Source organism: Octodon degus, unplaced genomic scaffold, assembly GCF_000260255.1.
Source record: "Octodon degus isolate 3935 unplaced genomic scaffold, OctDeg1.0 scaffold00222, whole genome shotgun sequence".
Lineage (NCBI taxonomy): Eukaryota > Metazoa > Chordata > Mammalia > Rodentia > Octodontidae > Octodon > Octodon degus.
Window position 1 is genome coordinate 2,041,498 of NW_004524798.1, and position 23,258 is coordinate 2,064,755.

The 23,258-nt window shown below is 38.0% G+C and overlaps 1 protein-coding gene across 1 annotated transcript in view; it reads right to left on the reverse strand.

The window, feature by feature from the left end:
* Ankfn1 (ankyrin repeat and fibronectin type III domain containing 1) overlaps positions 1 to 23,258 on the reverse strand; it is a 273,730-nt gene that overhangs the window by 7,745 nt on the left and 242,727 nt on the right. Inside the window, exons 18-19 of the mRNA XM_023705526.1 lie at positions 14,959 to 15,125; positions 5,373 to 5,586 (exon numbers count right to left, since the gene is read on the reverse strand). Coding sequence (XP_023561294.1) covers positions 5,373 to 5,586; positions 14,959 to 15,125 — 381 coding nt within the window. The remainder of the gene's footprint in view (positions 1 to 5,372; positions 5,587 to 14,958; positions 15,126 to 23,258) is intronic.

The following is a 23,258-nucleotide window of genomic DNA, read 5'->3' on the forward strand; positions in this document are numbered from 1 at the left end:
GGATGTGGAGAATCTTTGAATTTTCTGGATTATCTAATCTGGGCAATGGATATTATAAGCAGACCAGGAGAACCTGCCAGTGAGATTGTGTTTCAATCCCTGTATTCTTAACCTCTTGTACTATAGTCTGCAATTAATTGAAATGAAGCTGAAATAGATATTGAAATTTGGGAACATAGAGTAGTGAGATTTGATTGTCCCTTAAAGACAATGATGAAAGCACCTTGAAAGGTTCTACTTTACTTAATTAGCCATAGAAATTCCTTAAAATAATCACTCAAGCAATTTTACTTTGTCTTTGGTGATATTTGACCTAAAAGTCAGTCCAGGTGTAGCAGAGGAACAGTTGTCTTAAAATTAGACAAACCTGGGCTAAAATTCTGTATTGCTTCTGTGTAAATGATTTTTGAATAAGTCATTTAGCTTTTCTGAACCTTTCTTCATCTGTAGCTTGTGTTTCTTTATATTGCTTATCTTTCATAGGTATGGTGAAGATTAAATTTGTGTGTTAGATCTGCTTTAAGTGCTTTATAGACAGAAAATAGTAATATTGAGATCCTTTCCACCCTTGATAGAAAATAAGTGGAAAATGTGAAGATGATAATATAAATTAGTAATTACTTATACTTAACAAAATTTTGCTGTGAGAATGCTACTGATACTAAAGAATAGTAATTTATTATATGTTGTCCTCTGTTGATCAAATCCTACACTTTATTTTCTAATTATACTTACAATGATTTACTAAATGATGTTACTTTCTGTAACTATTAAGAGCATGAGAAACAAGATAAATTGAGATATTAATTGTAGCTATAATAACCCAGGAAGGGTTACAAACAGGATTAGGTATGGAATGATAAATATTCTCTGGATTTATGGGCCCATACTTGGGAAACCAAGCCCTAGGGGGAGCATAAACATTTGATTTGCATGAGGTTATGTTATTTATTCGAAGACTTAGTGGAACCTATTGCTTAGGATGGGATACCCCTCCCAGACAGGTTGGGAAAATCTCCAGGGTTGCAGCCAGGGCACAGAGGACAGTTTCCAAGCACTTAGGCCAGTGCTTCCTCCCTCCCTTCTTGGGAAAGAATGCAAAGTGCAGCTTCCACCGCTACATCCAGGCCATATGCTCCATTAACCATCATAGGCTCCTTGCCCAGTTGCTATTTTAATAAACCTGGTTGTACTCCTAATTTCTCTTAGAGGGCTCACTGGGTAGGCCACCACTAGTAGAACCTTGGATTTCCCCTCTGGTTAACCTGAGAGCTGTTAGATGAATATTCTGCTCATGCTATTAGTATTGGCTTAAGGAAGCTTGGCTTTCATTGTAATGGGTGTCACAACTCATGCTCTTTAGGCCAACAGCAGCAGAGTATAGTTGATGTTTGAGGCTGTTATGAGGAGATGATATTTCAGGAAAGAATAACTACTTTAGTATTGCTGCTTTCCCCCCCATAAAGGTAGGGGTATGAAAAAAAAAAAAAGGTAAGGGTATGTCGTGACAGAAATAGAGGACTAATACATCATACTTGTCCTAAAATTTATCTTCACCTTTTTCTCTGATACTTGCAGTTGAACCTACAGTCTCTGTCCTGTGCTGCATCACCAACTCCCTTTTTCATTTTAGAATTTTGAGACGGATTGCTGCATCACTAAGATACCCTGGCTGGGTTTGAACTTTTGGTCCTATTTCAGTCTTCCAGAGTACTGGGATTACAGGCATGTGCCACAGTGCCCAGTTCTGTCTTCACATTTTTAATGTATCATATTACATATATATATTCTTCTTTGAGCCTATATCCATTATATTTGTTAGTGTTTAATTTATACATGAAAAACTTTACTGATCTTTCCTTGGATCTTGAGTACGACCTCAGAGGTTTGTTGACCTTCTAATTTTCCAAGAGAACTAATTTCTCCAGATTCTTGTTGATGTTTTTAACTGTTTGATTTGTGTTATAATGTTCTTAATGTCACCTGGGTAACAGTTAGCAGAAAGATTTACATTTGGAAGACCAGGGTGATCTTCAAATGCATTGGAAGAACACAAAACCACTATCCCCTCTATTGCCTCACTATGTGTCACTAGGAGAAACATCAGTACAGTATAGGAAAAAAACTCACTGTTGCCTGTGAGTGCTGTGCCCACAAAAAAGGAGTGGGCGAAAAAATAACCGAGGTGGATCAAATCCTTCCACCCCCTGCCTTCAGCTGCCTTTACTAGGAGCCAACTTTCCCTCTTGGGTCCTTGAGAGATGCTTAATTTTAATTGACTGAGTTCTACTTTGTGTTTTGAAAACCACATAGAAATGAGAAGTAAGTTAAAGAGTTCCACTCCCTGCTTCCTTATCCCTAAACAAACAAATCCAAGATACTCAACAGCCTTAAAACTGAATCTTGGGCTGGTACCAGAGGCTAGGTCTGTGATAGGCCTTATATTTCTGGAAAGTTTAAGAAATGAAGTTAACCACACTCAGAATGGTGTTGTGTTGCTAACTTTGCCCTGGGAGTAACCCAGTGGAGATGCTGCTCTAAATTGGATTTTCCCTTTTCCTAAATAGTTTTCAAACAATTCAAGGTGGTCACACTTGTGAAGAAGACAGGGTGTAGTGGTAGATTTCATTGCTCTGAAGTGCTTCTGGTTTTGAGAGGGGATGTGACATTGTTTCTCCCCAGTTTTTATAGCACTTCCTTGTCACTGGGCTTCATTTGTCATTTGCTGCCCTCCAGATCTTTGTTTCACAGCCTGTGGAATCTTGGCTTCAGAGAAATAAATGGACCCAGGAGAGAGTGGTATTTTAAGAAATGGAATGAGGATCACTCACATTTTAAGTTAATAATAAAATCCAAATGTAATTGGCCAGATCCTCCCAGGAGGGAGTGTGCGTAATCTGTCCTCAGGCCAATGTGAGAGTTTGGCATTTCTAGGCATAGAGGAGGCCACCCTCATACAGCCAGGGAGGAGCCCACTTGGGACCCTGTGGCCAAGACAATATTAAACACCAGGAAAGTTCTGTGAACAGAAAGGGCAAACTGCAAAGGTGGAAATAGGATTGAAAGTTGTTTGTGGAGTTATATGAACTGTGGCACATCACAGATCGTATCTTTCCCGCTTTAAAAAATGCCTGTGAAACGTATACTCCTCTAGTTACTGCCTTCCCTTGCATAGCCAAGATTTTAAAAATGTGTCTTACTGGTCACATTTCTTCACTTTTCTTTTACGCCCTAGTTTTATGTTTAGCTTCTATCTCTTCTCTTTCTCAAACCGCCCTCCTTAAGATTACTGATAACTTCCTGGTTGAAAAAAGGCAAAACAACAGAAGACATACAGTTTTAACTTCTATCATTCAACAATGCTTTGCTTTCTGGGGTTATCCTCTCTTGTTTGTTCTTTCTTTGTTGTTCCTTCTTAGTCTAAGGCTTGTTATCCCATTCCATAAGAATCCAACAGCAGTCTCTTATTTTTGCCTATTATTTTTAGGAAATCTTCAGTTTTTTCATAGTTTTAAACTGGGATTGAAGAAAGTAACAATTTCTTCAATCTATATCATTAACTTAGTTGTCTTTCCTGAGCTTTAGACTGCTTTTTATGTGGAATGTTCCAAAGCTAACTCATTCAAAATTCCCAGCCACCCAAGCTTGTTTCTCCTTTCTTATATACACAGGTAAGTGTGTACGTATTTTGTTAAATAGCATCATGATTCTGTGAGACCCTCAAGCCAGAAAGCTGGATATCCTTTGTTGGTAGCTTTTAATTGATCTCCCTGCTTTCAGTGTTTTTCTCTCTGTGACCTTTTTATGAAATAGCAAGGTTTGATTTTTTTTTTTTTTGAAGAGTAAATCAAGTCTCATCAAATCTTTCTTAAAAGTTTTTGATGGCTATTTATCTCTAATAAGATAAAATAAAAGTTTCTTGGCAGGGCATATTCTGGCTCTCTTCTCTTTAGCCTATCTTTTTTTGTTCCCTTCATTGTTTGTCATTCTTTCTTAGATGTAGCTTTTATAGGAGTAGAGACTTTGTTTTATTGCTTTATTCCTGCAACATTGAAGAATGTTGGCACATGTGGGTAACTAATAAATGTTTTTCAAAATGAAAAATCAAAACAAAAAGTGTCTTTAGATTCTGAGTCTCAACCAGATTAATTCCAGTACCCTGAACTGCAGCATAGTTGTAAAGTCCCTTTTATTTTTCTTTATAATCCTGCTCTCTTTTCCTGCTCAACTTCTGCATATTTTTAGTACTGGATTCTGTCACCTCTTCCAGCAGTCTCACTTTGATCTTGCAAGTTTAAAGGTTAATACCTTCAACAGACTCCATAACTCATATAGTTAATATGTAATTTTTAATTAATGTATCCGTCTCTCCCATTAGACTCACTTCTGGCAGAGATGATATTTGATTTGTATCTTCAGAATAGTGGAGCTTTATAAAATACACTGTGGAAACTCATATTTAAGTAATTCTTTGGTGAAATTAGTTTAAGTCATAGAGTCCTTTGCTAATGTACATTAGCTGTCTTCCAGGTTCTTCTGCTTGCCAAGTTTTGATTTTATATACTGAGATATTTTCAAACATAGGAACACATATATACTTGCTTATAGAAGAAGCTCATCTTCTTCCTAAAGTTTTTATAAGAATAAGAACATACATGGTATCTATAGTATCTATTAAATTCTGTGCCTCTCTGATATATTGTCTTGCAAGTAGTTCTTCTGGGTATGGAGATTACTACTACCATTTTACATACATGGGAAGAGACTTGGAGGTAGTAATCCATCTAAGCATGTATTGCTAATAAAGCTGGGATTTGAATCCAGGTCTCTTGATTTCTAAACCCAAACTCTTTCTGTTACGTCTTGCTGCCCTCTACGGGACAAGCCCACAAAGCAGAACTGCTTATTAAAAATATTATAAAATTGGAATTCTTCTATGCTATAGAATCAAAAAAGATGCTTTGAATGGGTATTATTTTAATTGATGGGGAAAAAGATGCTAGTCTTAAGACTAGGGCAGGAATTACACAGACTTGCATTTATTTAGCCTGCTTTTTCCTCTGCTTATAAGTATAAAGGCATTTTATAGAAATTTGTGTTGACCAAATCATGTTGTCGCTGATAGCATTTGCTAGGTAAAGTTGGGATTAACCCTGAGAGAGGAACTAACTTCCTACCTCTAGAGGAGTTGATTTTAGATTATTACTGTAGTTTCTGACCCTTCCACTGTTCTGGTTTTTGTTTCTGTTATGTTCTTTGGCTCTGATCAGTGTTTCTGGCCAGTTGGTCCAATGAATGCCTCAGCACAAAGAACCTTACCCAGCAGAGAGAAGAATCTGGTGACAATCAGAGAACTGAATTTTATTACTTACCACTAACTGTCTTTCTTCTGTGCATCTCAGGAGATGGTGATGGTGATGGAAGACAATCTATATGTGATGATGTAGAGTTAATTTTCTTTAGGTTCTGCTCATCTGAAGGATCTATCAGCTTAGTGATAAGCAATCCAGAAACTGGTTGTTTGTATCGTGCATATTGTAGAGCATCCATGATCCATCTCATTTCACGCCAAACTTCATCTGTTTGCTTGGGAATAAAATGGTAAAATATATTAAGCCATGAAACAGCTATTGAAAAGAGGTAAGTTCTTGAGGGCTTAAGATAATCAACTTTTCCCAGTATTGATTTTAAGTAAGTGTAAAATATTTTCAAAACATGTTTACTTAGCCAGAAAATGCCTTTGTAACTTTGTGTTTTGCATATTATTTTTTGGCATAGAACTTTGTCATATAGTGGGAATAGTGGAAGACCCAGATTCTACTTAGCTCTATAATTATTTAGTTTTGAGGCTTAGTTGCCCTTATTTGTAAACTATGGACAAAATATCTCCCTCTTGTTTCTCACAGGGTTGTTACAGTGGTGGCATGAAGTGATAAATTTGAAAGTGCTTTGTGGTACTTCAGGGTACATTGCACACACATATAAAGAGCTATTATCTTTTAGCATATAATAAAATCTCATTGGAGCTTTGTGGGGAAGGGATATAATAAAGTATGAATTTAAGAATTTCTAGGTTAAGAGAAAAGTATATTTTAAATGTTTCTTGTATAAAAAGTACCTCTAAAGTACAAAACAACTTACCTTTTATGTCTATTTATTATTGTTTTCAATACACATTTGCATCCATCTGAGGGAGTAGATGTGTGTACTTGACACACATTGATTCTTTTTATTTCTTTTTTCCTTTTTCCATTTCTAGATCCCCTTTCTGTTTGCCAAAGATCTATTTCCTATTCCCTGTGTCTTTTTTTAACAATACTTATGCTTTGAGTCTCATGTAAGAGAAGTTACACATTTAAACTTGTGTATCTGATTTATTTACTTAGTACCATTGTATCTCAAAGTGTATCCATTTTTCTACAGTGACCCAAATTTCTCCTTCTTTATGACAGAGCAGTGCTCCATATTTATCTGTGACGTATTAATACATATAAATATATGTATTAATATATGTATTAATATGTATTAATACGTATTAATATATGTATTAATATATATAAACTAATTTCAAGATTTAGCTCTTTTGCGTTATGCTGCTATAAACATGGGTATGCATGTATCATTGTGCTATGATGTCTTTAGCCCTTTTGGGAAAATATATAGTAAGGGAAGAGATAGTTTGAATGGAATTTCTAGATTTTTAAAAAAAAATTTTTATGAACAAGGTCTCGCTACGCAACTTGGACTCATAGTGATCCTCCTGTCTCAGCCTCCCCAGAGCTGCAATTACACACATGTGCCACCACACCCAGTTTTGGTGGTCAGCATGGTGGCATGACATGCAGTACCGGGGATCAAACCCAGGTCCTTGTGCTTGCCAGGCAGGCATTTAGACCACTGAGCTATCTGGATTTTTTAAAAGGAATTTCTGCACTAATTTCCATAATAGTGGTGGTGTTTGCATTGCTACAACAATAAAAACACTGTATTCTGAAGTAATTCAGGCATTCTTTATTTATTTATTTATTTATTTATTTATTTTTGTATTTTAGGACAGGGTGTACAGGATCTCACTGTATAAATCAGACTCGTAGTGAACCTCCCAAGTGCTGGGATTACAGGCGCATGCCACAACCCCCAGCGTCAATCTCAGTCTCAGCATGCCCCAGGGGGGAGGCCGGCAGGGCCAGGGGATCCAACTTCCAACTCCTGTGTCTGCCTAAGCAGACGCTTTAATCTGCTGAGCTATTTGGCCGGCCCTAATTTAGGCATTCTTGAAGTTTTAGAATAGTACATTTTAGCTTGGTACCATTTTGATTTTGGATTACCAAAATTAATGACATTTTCATTATAAATTGCAACAGTAGTGTTTATGAAGTACACTGGTATAAAGGTCACTCAGATCTTTTGTGTCTCTTTCTGTACATGGTCGCTGTTTGGACAGATACTGACAGATGCCAGCCATAGTCTCATCCGGTTATTCTAATTCTCAAGAAGGGCTGTGAGTTACACAGTATTTCAGAGGACTTGAGCCTGGGGTTTCCTTTGCATCTACTTTTACTAGATGGCTTGAGCAAGGTATGAACTACTTTAGACCACTTAACTATGAAAAGGGGACATTGGAGTAGTCAGTAGAGGTGAGCTGGTGGCACATGTGCAGCAGCAGGCTATTTAATCGTGAAAGCTCTGAAAGGTTTGCTGCTATTAGACAAGGTGATAACTAAGGTTACTTTCACTCTAATACTTTTTAATTTTTTTTAAAAAAAATCATTTATTTATGAATTGGTACAGAGTCCCACTATGCAGCTCAGACTTGTAGAGATCCTCCTGTCTCAGCTTCCCCAGCGCTGGAATTAGAGGTGTGTGCCATCACGCCTGGTTCTGGTGGCTGGCTCAGCATGGAGCCAGCACTGCATATGTTGCCAGGGATTGAATCTAGGTCCTTGCATGTGCCAGGCAAGCACTTAGACCATGGAGCTATCTCCTCGGCCCTCTGATAGATAATTTTATTATTTTTTAAAGAACATTTATAAGTTGCCATTCCACTTCCAGGTAGAAGGTGTTCATTGTATGAGTAATACAAGATTAAGATCTACCTGATGATAGAGATTTTAAATCTAAGGTATTATCCAGTATTATAGCTTTAGAATTCCTTCTTAGGTCTTTAATTAGTACTCAAACCTGCTCTGTAAGAATATTCACAAACCTGGTACTCCCCAAACAAAGCAGAGTCTGAAATAGTGACTTTCAGTGTGTTAGGTTGAGAGTGACAGGCAACCTAGCATAAACTAATGAATGGTGCAGTGTGGTTGATAGCCACTTGATTTTGATTTTCAGTTCTGTTCTATATGGAAGTAGCAGGACTCATCAGAGTATTCAGGGCTGGTGATAATAGTATGAGGTTAAACCTCCAGGATTTGGTAGCTAGGTGAATTGAGGAAGTTTGGCAGTAGGCAGGCCCCTATGTGGACTCTAAGCCATTCTGAAAGGAGAAATCAGAAATTTAGAGCTCAGACAATTGGGAATCCTAGATGAGAATGGATTTTTATGATGAAATCTCTGCTTTCTCAATTGGCTTTGACTGGCTGTATCACATGTAGCACGTTCTTGTCTCAAAGTTATGTTAGAAGCACTTATTGATTGTGGACAGCTTTTACAGTGTCTGTCAAGGGCAGGGACTATCATTTTGTATCTCTTTGCCTTCAGCTGTATAGAATAGGTTTTCCAAAAAAAGATTATTGATTGAAGGGCTGAATAAATAAATGGGATATATACATAATATTTTATATCTGTATTTTAAAACAGTGATAAGGATTAAAATAACATAGGTTAGTGCATTGTTACAGAGTTGCATTGTCATGATTTTCATGATTACTACAGTGGGTTAAATATATGTCTTGTTATTACTTTTCTCTTCTTGCTGAGACAAAATATCCAGTATGCAAAGTTAAAGGCTTACTTAGCTCACAGTTTGTAGAGGTTTCAGTTCATACTCAGCTGGTTTCTGACATGGCAGAGGGCATTGCAAAGCGAAAACAGTTCATGACAGGCAGAAGGTAGCAAAGCAAGGAAGGGGGAAGACGAGCCTCTTTCTGTTCCTTATATTGTATTTTGGCTACTGGGATTAGGATGGTACCAAACCAGTCAGTGAACTGGTTTGGTAATCATCCTCCTTTAATCCTAGCACTTCACTATGAATCAGTCTCACACTCTAGATTCAGCCACCAATGAAAAAGCCTCACTTATGACTTCATGGGGCTTTGGAGAACATCTAGGTATGAGCTGTAACAGTGTGGCTGCTGAAGAATATGTTTTATTCTAATCTCCAGAACCCATGGCTGTTACCTTATATATTAAAGAAGTAAATATTAATTTACATTACAAAATATGTGATTAAGGATTTTGAGGAGTTTATTTGGGCTGATCCCATTTCTAATGACAAATGTCTTCATAAAGTCACTCTTATAAGACTAAGGTAGAGAAAGATTGAGAAGGTGTAAGAGAAGGAAGCAGTGTGACCATAGAAGCAGGGAACAAAGTCATAAGGCTGTAAATCAAGGAATGCCAGCAGTCACCCAGAGCTGGAAGAGGCAGAGAATGACTTTGCTCTTATGGCCAGCGTGTTAATCACCTTCTGATCTCCAGAACTATGAAAGAATGCATTTCAGTTTGAGGGCACCAAGTTTGTGGTAATTTGTTGTAGAAGTCTTAGGAAATTATTATAGTTGTTAATAATCTACCTGTTCTCTTTCAATACAAAGTTTTAGCCTGTTGCTTAAGATGCATAGTGTGGAAATTTAAAAACATTGTCTAGAAGCAGTGTTCACTTAATTTTTTTCAGTGATGAGGTGGAAAGGTCTAACGAAAGAAAAGTAAAAACCCATAGGTACAGGGAGGCCTGTATGTTGAGTTTAAAAAGACTCAACTAAGTAGCTCCAAAAGAAGTACAATTTTCACCCATTTTACTTTATACTGTTGATCTGAAAGTAACTGACAACATAATCCCCCCTTATTTTAAAGTCCAAATTCAGCTTCTAAAGACTTGCTGACACACTTGTAAAAAGAAAGACTACATACTTACTAGGTCTGCTGATTAAAAGTTCTGTATCCGTTTCTCACCCTGCTCTTTAAAAATTTTGGTTTTCATCCCATAAATTATATCCCTTTCTCTGTACTCAGGCAAGATAATATTTTTATTAAAATGTAAAGGTGATTGGTTTTCTCACAGCACAGCTACAAGGTGCTTGAGGGGATGATAGATTGGCTATATTTAATGAGCTATGTTTTTATTACAGCTTAGAAGCATTTGAAGCATTACAGTATATAAATTATGGCTCAGTTGCCCTTTAGGCTTCAGCAGCTCAAAAATTGCCACTTTCCAGGTCTCCACACTTTGACATTACTCTCTTCTTTCTTTTTTCCACTCACTTTGACATGTCTGCTGTATGGGCTGTCTATAAAGCCAGTATACCTTATCTTTGGTTTTCTACACCACTCCTGGCCTAGCCCTCCCCCTTCCTGGCTGCACTTCTTGGCTTCTTTTCCTCACTGTATTTATATAGACTGCCTTGCTCTTTACAATGTTTGGTTTGTGTAGTGACTTCAACACTGTCTTAGATCTGGACTCATACAAATGTTCTTGCGACTGGCGGTCGCCTCTGCAGGTTATGGTGTGCGGTGGGCTGAGCTCTGAACACCAGTGGTGAGTGGCTGCAGCTGGTTTTCATTTTGAGAGAGACTGAGAAGTCAGCATAGTAAGAGGAGAGAGGATACTGAAAGCATCTCCCCTCAGTGAAGTTTATGCAAGTTAGGTAGAGCAGGGTGGTACACTGAAGCCTATGGGTACAGGGAGATGATCTGGTTTTACCCGACCCAACAAGTTATTTGTGGAACCCTTTGGGAATTGGCTTTTATCCAAGTCTGTGTATACCTAGCTGGCTGGAAGAAGGGCATGTACAGGGGTTCTCAAGTTACCTGCTTTGGGAGACCAGAACAGGCAAGTACTTCGAAAAATTTCTGGGCTGGCTTGCCTTTATCTAGCCCTTTAGTAGTGTGATGAAAAGGAAAGAGAAAAAGGCAAGGGAGCTGTAAGCTAAGTGAGAAAGAGAGGAACAGGGCAATAGTAAGGAGAGGAGTCAGGAACTCTGAGGGGAACTCGGACTTCAATAGACTAAAGAAAGTCAGCTTCCTCTTTGGATGAACATACTTGATTTAGGAAGGCCTCAGTAGAGTAATGCAGAAAAGACCTAAAACATGGCATGGTTAGAGAAGTGTTTCTCTCAATGTATTTCTAGTTGGTGGAGCTGACTAGCTCCTTAGAATTGATCTAATCCAATCCTCTCATTCCATTCATACAAGAGGAAATAAGGCCTCAGGAGATAAGAGGAATCTTCCACTACTCCACAGTTTATCAGCAGAATACTCAGGACTGAGATGTGCATTGCTTGACTTTGGGTGCATTATTATTCTTACTGCTGCATTGTCTCTAAATAATTTTTTTGGGGAGGAGGGGGCATGATACCATTTATTGAACCCAGGTCCTCACACCTACTAGGCAAGCACTGTTGTACTGAGCCATACCTCAAACTTTTTTTTACTTTTATATTTTAAATATCTGAGACAGGGTGGTTTTGCTAAGTTTGCCAGATTGGCTTTTTAAAATTTTATTTATTTATTTTTTAATGTACTTAATAAAGGGTCTGCAGGGTCTCACTACACAGATCAGACTTGAAGTGATCCTCCTGTCTTCAGCTTCCTAAGCACTGAGATTGTATACATGTGTCACCATGCCCAATCTCAATCAGTCTCAGTGCACCCCCGGAGCGGGGCCAACACAGCATGCTGAGGATCTAACCCCAATCTCTGTGTCTGCCTAAGTGGGTATTTTAATTCACTGAGCTATATCTGGCTGGCCCCCAGATTGACTTTGAGCTTGTGATCCTCCAGCCTCCCAGGTAGCTGGGGTTATAAGTGTTTCTCACCATTCCTACTTTTCAATTTTTAAATCCTATATTCTTAGTTCAAGAGGGCAAGTAACTTCTTAAGTTATTTCTTTATTCTGAGAAGTCACCTAAGATACTTCACTTATAGGGTGAAGAAAGTAGGGTAATGTTAAAGACGTCTTCTCACTACTTGTAAGTATATCATAATTTTTTCTTTATGAAGGCTTTGAAGCACTGAGATTGTATACATGTGTCACCATGCCCAGTTTTTTCTTTATGAAGTTTTGTGGAACTGGGGATTGAACTCAGGTCCTTGCACTTGCCAGGCAGGAGCTTATTCTACTGAGCCATCTCCCCGGCCCCTCAATTTTTTTTCCAAAGTTTTATTGATAAACAGCAATGAGACAGTTTCAAATCAAATCAGAAGTACAGTTTCAACAAATAATACACTGCATATATTCTTCTTAGTGGTTAATTGCTGTACAAGATGCGGACTTGTGATCCTATTTACAAACACCATTAGAACAAATCATTCTATTCAATAAGAGAATGCAACTATATATCTATCCCAACCTCTTTGAATACACAGATACAAAATGGACATTCATCGGTGTACCCCATTTTTTCTAAGTTCCATTATTGAATATTATAGGTGTGTAAACTCAGCAAAATATTCTAAAAGAGTCCAGTAGCCCATAATAGCATTGGGTCTTCTGTTTAACTGGCAATGTCAGAAATTATTGACCTGAGTCCCCCACAGCTCAACTTAACAGCATGGCTTTATTTCTTATATTTCGACTTCATACTTTTCTACTGGATGGTTAAGACCAAGGTAAAGCAAGACCTATGCAACGAGTTGTAGCTTTTTGGTCTGAGAAGGTCAGTGAAATGCCCTCAGGATTTGTCCTGAGATCCTGTACCTCAGATTGTAGAACCTTTATCAGTGCAGCCATGTGGATGAGTCACGGCCATTGCTTGGCCAATGTGCTCTCTGTGAAAGCCTGAGAGAGTGTCTTCTCCCCATGTGACTCTCCTTAGGCCCACTCTATGTCATCGATCACTTTCCTCTTTGGCCCCATAATCTTCTTGATCAGAAAATTTGGGACACTACCGAGTGTGTATGACGTTACAGTACAAGTTCTCATATGTCCTGAGTCTTAATTGACCTTAGAAGGCTAGGGCCAAAATGTTGGCTTTCCTTGTATCCCTCCTTTTTCTCTAATTTTGGTCTGAAAACCCTCAATTTTTGTATAGTCATATTTCAGAGTAGTTTTACTTTTTACTAATAAGTGAAAGAATGATATAGAATTTACTACATAGTTATGATGTGCCAGGTACTCTTCTATGTGCTTTACAAGCATTCTCTCCTTGAATTCTTTCACTTAACACTATGAGGTAGTGTGGTTACGATCCCGATTTTTCAGATGAGATTTGGGCTAAGAGTGATTTATCGTCCCAAAGTTGAAAGCATTTTCTTATCTTAAATTCCCATTGCCCCTGGTTTGGATAGTTGTACGAATTATTATCTGGTCTCTCTACCTTTTATTCATCTTCTTAAATCCAAGGGAGAGATGCAAATTATAGGGGAGCAAGACCAATCAGAGTGCATGCTTACAATCAGCAACCAGCATGGCCATAAAAACACACAGGAGACAAGTAGCCCTGCTGCTTAAACCTCTCCTACACAGAGACACGACCACCTATAATTTACTTTCTCCAAAACTTTGGCTAGCACCCTCTTACATACAAAATTAAGTGCAAATTCCTTATAAGGGGCTTTAATAAAATCTTTGTGAACTTACCTCATAGCTATTTTTCAAGATCTTGCCTAATTTCTCATTACTGTTCAACATTTATCTATACTCCCTCTGGCCTCAACAGTATATTACTTTCCCAATACTATTTTTCTGTTGTTCTTGCCTTCCCTGTTCATGCTTGTGTCTGAATGCTCCACATTCTGTTTTTTCTTACTATTATGTAATAATATTTTCCTACAGGGCTAGCTCAGATGTCATTGGCATCTTCTATGGTAATTCTCATATCTACAGAGAAAGTAAATTTTTATTTCTTTGTGTTGATGTAGAGCTTTTTTTTTGTATTTCTTTTTGATACTTAACAAATTTTACAAATAATATTTATATGCTCTTGTCTACTACAGTGGACTTTAAACTCCTTAAGGTTAGGGACCTGTTTCAACTTTGTATCTCCCATATATGTGTATGTCCTATCCACTCATGCAATGACACCTTCGGTGCTTATCGTATTTATGAAATTGAAATAAGTACATATCATGGTGGTAAATTAATCATGGCCTTTCACTATTCTGTTAGTCTATAAGATTTGGATAACTAATTTAGAAGCAATTTCAGGTCAAATTCAAATTCTCATGACTATTCCTTGTTAGTACCCCTTTTATAAGATCCTCAGGTGTAACCATACATCTCCAGATAAGATCATAGTCAGTGAACACAGTTTCTTACCTTAATAGCCTCACATTAAAGTGTCAACTCTGCCAGATAGAAGTCCAAAAATGAGGAATCTTAGGGATAACTGGATTCCAGTTTACAAAAACTGGTAATTTTCTCATTCTCTGCGATATTAGATTTTATATATCTCTATCTCTATCTCTATCTCTATCTGTATCTGTATCTCTATCTCTATCTCTATATATATCTATATATGGATTTTTTGGTAGGCTTTTACATAAGATTAATACTTTGATTATTATTTCTGGGGTCATTTTTTTCCCTTCTACAGTGTGGTAAGCCATTGATACCTACTATGGTGGTATAATTCTTAGGAATAATATGAGTTATCTGTAACTTTTTAGGTAACTTTTTCTTAAATCTTTAATAACTCATATCTACTTGTGCTTCACATTTTAGCCAAATTACCAGGCTGCTTGCTCACTGTGATTTTTGAATCAGTCAAGATTTCTGCTCTTTCCCCACTTGGTTCTCACCCCTCCCACTCTGTCTTTCGTTTTCTCCTTAGCTGAGAAGAAACAAACTCTTACCTGAATGAAATCTAAAACTTGCTGATGTCTTTGTTTGGCAGCTGCAACCTCGCTGTCTGAGATCGCTTCCCTTAGGGACTGTTGGGTGTTCAGAGAATCCAGCTCCACAACAGCAGAAAGGCGACAATACAGACTAATAAATTTCTCTCTGTAGCTGCAAAAATGAACTGGAAAATGGACAAGCAAAGTAGGATATGTTAAGATCTGGTATCAAAATAGAAAGCTTTGTACCTCAGAGAAAGCCAGTTGAATGAAAACATGATTTATTAATCCTATCAGTGGAAAATATTAAGCCATAAGTGAATTATAAATATGCTCTTAAGGGGCCAGTTGTCTGGTTCTAGTCAGACAGTATTCCCTTTTAGGTTTACCAATGCCTGGTGAGGTATGGGGGAATGGTATTAAGTCAAGCTGCAGTTTATGTGGGCTGTTTCCTAAAGCTGGGGACTTCTAGTTTAACAGATAGTCACACAGTAATGTTCCAGCCTGCCGTAGTCTGCATACATAATGATGGCCCAATAAGATTATATCACCTAGTAACATGATAGCCACACAAGTTTGTGTAATTATGCTATATGATGTTTGTATGATAGTGACAGTGCCGAACAACACAAATTACAGAATCTATCCTGAGTAGTAAGCCACACATGACTCTGTGTGTGTGTGTGTGTGTGTGTGTGTGTATGACTGGGAAAATAAACTTATTACTTTAAGAAAAAAAACTCAAGCATCAATTTTTGGTTTTCCTGTCTAATTTCCTCTTATGTATTTTGCTTTATTCTAAGACCAGAACCCCATACATGATACATATTTCTCAGTGCATCTTTTGTCTGATGAAAGACCATCTGTGAGTGGTTTAATATGGGCTTTGATCCTCCTTCTGTGTCTCACCTTCTCAGCTCCTTTTCAAGCACGATGGGAGTGGATATCTGGCCAGACCATTTTGTTTAATAGGCTAGGCTTCATCTCTATCACTTGTCCTTTTCTAGGAGGGAAGAGCAGTGATATGATCTAGTCATATCAAAGCTTCAGATTCCAACAGGACAAGGAAAATGTCCTCATTCAGACTAGTATTATTCCCTTCTTTTCCTGGCCCATTGTGGAATATGGAGACTTACTCTTCAGAAACCTGTTTGTTTGTTTGTTTGTTTATTTATTTATTTATTTATTTATCTCTTAACTGTTGTGTCCCATGCTCTGGAAATAGGATTGTCCCAACAACATGTCTGTTGGAACATTTATGTTATGTCTTATGGGAGTTCTGGAAAGAAGATATAATTGCCAGCCTTTCCCTCTGTGCTATCAATTCCCATGACCAAGATTTCGGCTACTTAGGGAAGCTGAATCATGCTACCTTAGAATGGGCCATCTGGTCAGTTCCACTCCTGAGTCAGGAAGCCTTTTTCAGTGCCTATTGAGAGACGTTTTGTGTACCTCGTTATTCTCATCTTAACATTGACTGCTCTCTTTCTTGATTGTCTCAGAGAAATCAAGAGATTTGCTCTGTTCACTTTCCTCATATGGAGTGGAAGAGAAGAATTTGGTGAAGGCGTCAGTGTTTTTATCCTTACCCCTTAACAGTGGTTTCCTATTTCATTTGAAGAAAGTTTCTCAACAAGGTAGTCTTAGGCCTGGAGTTGAGTTTTTTCCTCTGGTATCAGATCCCTCTTCCCATCTTTTAGCACTTAAAGCACTTCTTTGTCTGACACAAAGTAGAGCTGATTTCATATACCCTTTTGGTAAATGTCAAAGTATTTCACTTTTCTGAAATGGTAGGATTTTCATGCAGTTTCCTTACTTAATGGCCTCTGACAACTTCCTCTTAACTTCAGGAAAAAACTCAAATGTCATCTCTGCATAAGGAAAGAAAAGGATCCTTCTTGTAAGTATTTAGGATTTGAATATATCTGCAATCATAGCTTTCATTGTGTTGCCACCTTCAACTGCCACTAGCTCTGCATCAATCCAAAGATTTGGTCAGGTTGAACTTCCTGCAAACCCTTTGATACTTCTATGGTTTTTAGAAATAATTACTGATGTTTGTAATACAGAATAGTGCTATTTGTTTTGGGGACCTGGTATATGCATGTGACATATCTTGATGATTTTCAATCCTTTTACCTCTGTCTTCCTTCTCCTACCTCTACCTTATCTTGTTTCTCATCTCTTAAGAGTTTCCCATCATCTCTCCTTTACTTTTTTCAATTATTTACTTGTTTGAGATTTCTCAAGTACTTCTACACATGCCTTTTCTTATCTTCAAAACACCATTCTCTACTAACACCTTCAACAATCCTTATTCTGATAATGGAAGATCCCACTGCAGAGTCTTCAGACAAATTTCTACGGACGTCTCTCCTTTTCTAGTCAAAGCTAGTTTCTCCTCCTTTTGTGCTTCTAAAACACTTGTTCCCAGGGCCTGGGGAGATGGCTCAGTAGAATATGTGCTTGCCTGGCAAGCACAAGGGCCTGAGTTCAATCCCCAGTTCTGCCAAAACAAACAACCCCCCTACTTGTTCCCAAATGTATTGTGACACTTGTACACTTAATTGCTGAGATACAGGACTGCGACTTACTTAAGGGTAGGGATTGTGTCTCCTGTTAATTTTTATCTTTCTCAAAACCTGTAACATGGTAGCTTCTCAACTAATACTTATCAAACTTTATGAATAAAGAAATAAATGCATGCGTTGATCTGGAAGGCAGACCCTGCTCTCTTGAAGCACCCATTCCCCTCTGTTCTCACTTCTTGCATTGTGCACTGAATGTTTGTATTCTGAAAGGTATATTTCAGGCCTGTAGTATTTACTAGTAGCCAGAGGAAAGGTGTTACCATTATTTTGTGGCTTATTCTTGACCCCTGTAGCTCCCTGAATGTGTCTATGCCTTTCAAGGAGGGATTATATCCTGTTAGCACTTGACAGATGTCCTCTTTACACTGCAGGATGAAGAAAGCGAAGTGTCTCACGGCCTGCTTTTCCAAACCAAGTTGTAAAAAAACCCAAAAAACCCTCCAAACCTCAGCTTTTTTCCTTTTCTAAAATATGCCTGGGAAAATTGAGTAGAGAAAGATACTGAATAATTTCTTTAAAAGAAATACTATCAGTCCCATCTACATTCTTAAAAACCAGGGTGTTCACAGATTTCTCTTGTGTCTTTGTGGTAGGAGCCACGATCAGTGGGTGGTCTCCTAGCACCCATCCCCTCCATGCCATGAACCACAAGTGAGTTATGAGGAAGTTTCAACTGAAACATTTCAGTTTCCTGCTCTAGTGGTTTTTATGCAGAGTCTTTAATGTCACTTTAACAAATGTCACTTTAACATAGTCTTTTGTGGCTTAGCAATGATACATTTGGTAGCCATCACCCGGGAGGGGAGGACAGAGTGGAAGCTTCTAATTTTTAAAAATGTGAATCACATTCATTTTATAGATAAAATGGTATGAGGCTACAATAATGTCATTATTTAGATCCCATGATGTGTCAGTAATTCACAAACTAAGACTGATTTTGTGTTACTGTTTCTCCCTCTTCTTTATAAAATAGTGATAGAATAAAATACAGTTGGCACGAATTCTAACAATATAGTAGGATAGAAAGTAAAAGAGCATAGATATTACACAGGACTGGATTTGAATCTTAATTCTGCCTGTGTGGTGGTGAGCAGGTAACCTCTAGGAGTCTCAGTACCATTCCTACAAGAGGGATAATAATGTCTACCTACGATTAAATAATAAGTGTATACAAAGTACCTGAAACAGCATAAGACACATACCAGATACAAAATAAATGTTCCTACTCTAAACCTTTCATCCCCAGGAAATGTGAGACATTCTGTGGTTAGAATATTAGAACAGGATTGGTATTAGAATGACCTTCCTAAAGATCTCTAACTCACAAAGTGCAGTGCAGTCAGTCTGGGTTGTATGGCCTAGTCTAGAAGCTAAGGAAGCAACTAGATAACTTCCTAGGGTTAGTGCCATGATTCCTTGCCAAAGCATCCAAAAGAACCTGAGCACAAGGTGCCTCTCTAGATTCCTGGTAATGAGTAGGTTGGCAGTTGGAATACAGGAATGGCGTCCTAAATCATGAAAAATGGGCATCAGGAATGAAGGTTGAGTCGGCACCATTTTTGCAAGCTTGTGGCCTGGATTCCATTAGGCTTGTTGCCTGGGTATCCCACAGGCACCTCAAAACTCATCATTTGTCAAACTGAACTCATCATTTCTCCCCTCCCCCAAGACCTGTCCCTCCCTGCCTATTTCCTGTTTTGGTAGATGGCAATATTATCCATCTCAGCACCATATTCAGACTCTCTGGCTCCTCCACTTTACACTTCAACCACATCAAATCAATCACAAAGTTTCATTGATTTTAACTTCTAAATTCCTCTTTCTTCTGCTTTCTCCTCTGTTCCCTGTGGCTGCCTTGTTCAGGCTCCTGTTGCCCACTTGGTCTAGTGTGGCATCTCTTGTCTGTTTTCCTTTACCTGCCCTGCCTTTCATTATTTTCCTGTGGTCTGTCCTCCCCAGACCTTTAAAAATCCAATGATACCATATCATCCCTTTTCTTAATATTTTGTCATCATTCTCCTTTGCCTAGATGATAGTGTCATCTCCTTAGGACGACACAAGAAGCCTTCCTGAATTTGACTTTTAGATTCCTGGGATGCCCTAAACATTCATTGTGACAAGCTACCAAAAAGTACATCTAATTGAGAAGTATTTTCCTAGGTCTCCAAGATTTTGGGTGTTTAAAATGGTTTTCCTTTTATGCTGTTCCTGTTCTTTGACTTTCTGAATTTTTTTTATTCTTCAGGATCCAACTGAATGGTAAGGAAGGCTGACAGCCTAGGTCTTACAGCAGTTTTTTCATTATGTGAGGTCCATTGATGTCTGCCTTCATAAACTGTACTAGATTTTGAGTTTCTGATGGGTAGACTGTGCCTTATTAATGTCTGTATGTCTAGCTCCAGCACAGTACCTGGCATACAATGTAAGCTCAGTAGATGTTTGTTGGTTGAAGAATGTAGCCAAGCACAGAAGTATGAAATATATATCAGACCTCAAATAATGTTTTAAAAATTCTCCAGTATTTTTGTCCTTGTAGTCCAATTGGTATGAATCATAGAGCCAAGGAAATCAATAAAAATCCGTTTTTTCCCCATCGTATGTCTGCTGTTAATAGTGACTGCTAACATGATCAGGGCAGGGTGACCTCCTCGGTGTAGGTTAGACAAATCCTCAAGAGGCCACACCACTGGATAGAGTTTCTAAGGGCTTATGATAGTGTCTGTATTTTTTTAATTTTGGGACTAGTGTGAAGACTGGTGCTTGGTGGCCTCAGGCGCATGTTTTATTACTGTTGAGGGGTCCTATTTTTGCTCTTCCCTAGGGGATGGTGGAGGGTCAGCCCAGAGGCTGTACACTGAGAAGTGGGTAAAGTTGTACCACTTTGTGTCAGCTCATCCTGGTTACCCAGATCTCGCAAGATCCTCCTGTAGTATGGGTTCTTTCAACTGTACAAGCAGTCCTCTGAAGGAATACCTATAGGTTTGTTCCAGTGGCTGTTACTCCAGGAGACAGATGGCTAAGCTCCTTTTTATCATTTCATCCTCACTAGATTTGTTTAGTGCTGGAATAGATACAGATGCAGTTTTCCATTGCTGGTTAGCAAGTTATTTATGATTCACTTAGGCCACTGCGGGAACACAGTCAGCTTGCCAAATCTCAGATCCCTTCATGGGAATGGAGATGACTTATATAAGTCAAACTAAAATGTACTGCAACTCTTTATTCTGCTGTAATTTACATATTCCCATAATTCACACCTTTTCAAGTTTCATTAGAGTTCCCATGTAGTTATTAAAGTTTTTCTGAGTTTTGACTGAATTTCCAAAAACATTTTCTTCTTTCTCAGAAATGTTTAGTATATCTTGACCTTCCATTATGGAGCTACCTATGGAGAACAGAAGTCCCTATTTAAAAAAAATGCTAAGTATATTTCTTAGAGGTGCTTAGATCCATTATTACAAGTCCTTCAGAAGTTTCTATAGAAGGTATTATTAATTGCTTAGCGGGCTGATGCCTAAATGAGAGAGTAACCATGATAATCTGCCTTGTGAAAAACTTGGATTGCTTGATAGAGTTTGTCATGATCTTACTAAGACCCAGTAATATTTTTAATATTGTTGGCTGGTGGTGTTGAAATGCAATAAACATTTTATTAGCAAGTATATTAATCCTCAGCTACTGACAACACTTTTCCCTGCTCCCTAAGGAAAAGCTAATAGAGTGTGTGTGTCAGTGGAACCAAGCCCAACCAAGTGGTCTTTTCTGGAAACTTACATGTTCCTCATTAATTGATTAAGGTGGATCACCCATTACATGGCAATAAAGGAAGACCAAGGTAAGAAAGTCTTACTCTAAGAAGTAAAATCTTAAAAGTCAGAAACTGTGAGACATAGCCTTTGATTAATGGCCCATATTTGGTAGATTAATGGCAGATATTTGTTGGTTTTATATTGCTTTTAGTAAATAGGAAGAGGTAGGACAGATCAGACACTATGGATTATGTTACACTACCGTGCTACCTACTTCTCTAGTTAGCTATGTCTGTATCCTATGCAAACTTCAAGTATATTCCATGGATTTCTGGCATCACTACTACCCAAGAGCTTTTTAGAAATGTTCATTTTCTAGTTCCTTCCCAGGCCTAATGGACTTATCATAGCTGGAGTTTGGCTCTAGGAATCTGTATTTTAATAAGCTGCCCATGTGATTCTTATGCACATTAAAGTTTGAGAAGCAGTGTTCTAGTACACTGCTATCCTAGATAATTTTGTTTCTTAAGAGGTGACCTGATGGGCCGGGGAGATAGCTCAGTAGATTAAGCACCTGCCTGGCAAATGCAGGGTCCTGAGTTCAATCCCCGGTACTACAAGGAAAAAAAAAAAAAAGAAAAAAAGGAAAGAAAAAAAGGTGATCTGCTAAAAAATGGTTCCAGTTTGGTCAAATGATTTGGATAATGGTGGGTTAAATAAAGTTAGGCTGTTTTGTTGGGGAAAGTTCTACTGGATTTCGTAGAAGTTTTTAATAGGTGGCTGTACTGCTCAAAATCATCCATTGAATTCTCAGCATACGAAAAGTAGCATCTACACTTTTATTGTACCTTATGAGGCCCTGCATAATTTGACTTCATTAGCTCTGATCTCATCTGTCTTTGTTGTTCTTGCTTACTACATGTAGCTACACTGGTCTCTAAGCCAAGCATAATCTGACTCCTAAGACCTGGAATCTCAGATGTCTGCTCAGATGTAACTTCTTTGGAGAGGCTTTCATATGTCTTCATGTGCTACCTCACTCTTGTCTCTTATTTTTCCTAATGATACTTCTCTGATATTTATTATATTACCATTTGTTCATAGGTTTATTATTTGTCTCCCACATTAGATGTAGGCTGGATGAGGAGCTATGGATTCTTCAGTCTCTGAAGTAATGCATGGTACTCAGTAGACTGCTTGATAATATTTACTGATGAATAGATATACGAATGGAGAAAGAAGATGAAGGCTAATAGATTTTACCTAAATTCTAGAGTGGAAAGTAACAGTAGTGGATGGAAAAGTGTGCAAGTCCTACAGAAAGCACGATGGAGAGCATCCTTTCATGTCTAGGACCTATAGATAGGGTGTTGTATATCAGGTTGCTACAGTGTCATTGAGTGTTCCCATCAAGACCATCAAAGAATGGGAAAATAAACTTTGTATATTTTTTTCTAGTAATCGTGGTGCAACAGTGAGTGTTTTGTACAGGATACAATATTGGATAGCTCTCCAGTGATAATGTTTTCTGTAGTTCTTATTTTTCAGACATATATCCCATAGAAGTCATTCACTTTCATGGCTTCAGATATTATTAGTAGATACTGGTTACATTTCTTTTTAGTACCCAGTTTTCTGTCCTGCATTTCTATCACTAATGTGACATGCCCACCTGGCTGTTGACTTAACACTTTCAAACTTAACAACATATCCAAAGCTAAAAACATCAGTTTATTCTCAAACCATATTGCTGATTTTTATATTTTTGATAAAGGAAGAGATAACCTTATAATCATTGATGCTAAAAAAAATAAGAGTAGTCTCACACTTCTCCTTTCCTCATTGAAACAGTTGTCTACTCTTGTTGATTATTTCCATTATCTGTATTTCTCTTTCCTTCCCTCCCTTCTTTTCTTCTCTTCTTCTTCTTCTTCTTCTTCTTCTTCTTCTTCTTCTTCTTCTTCTTCTTCTTCTTCTT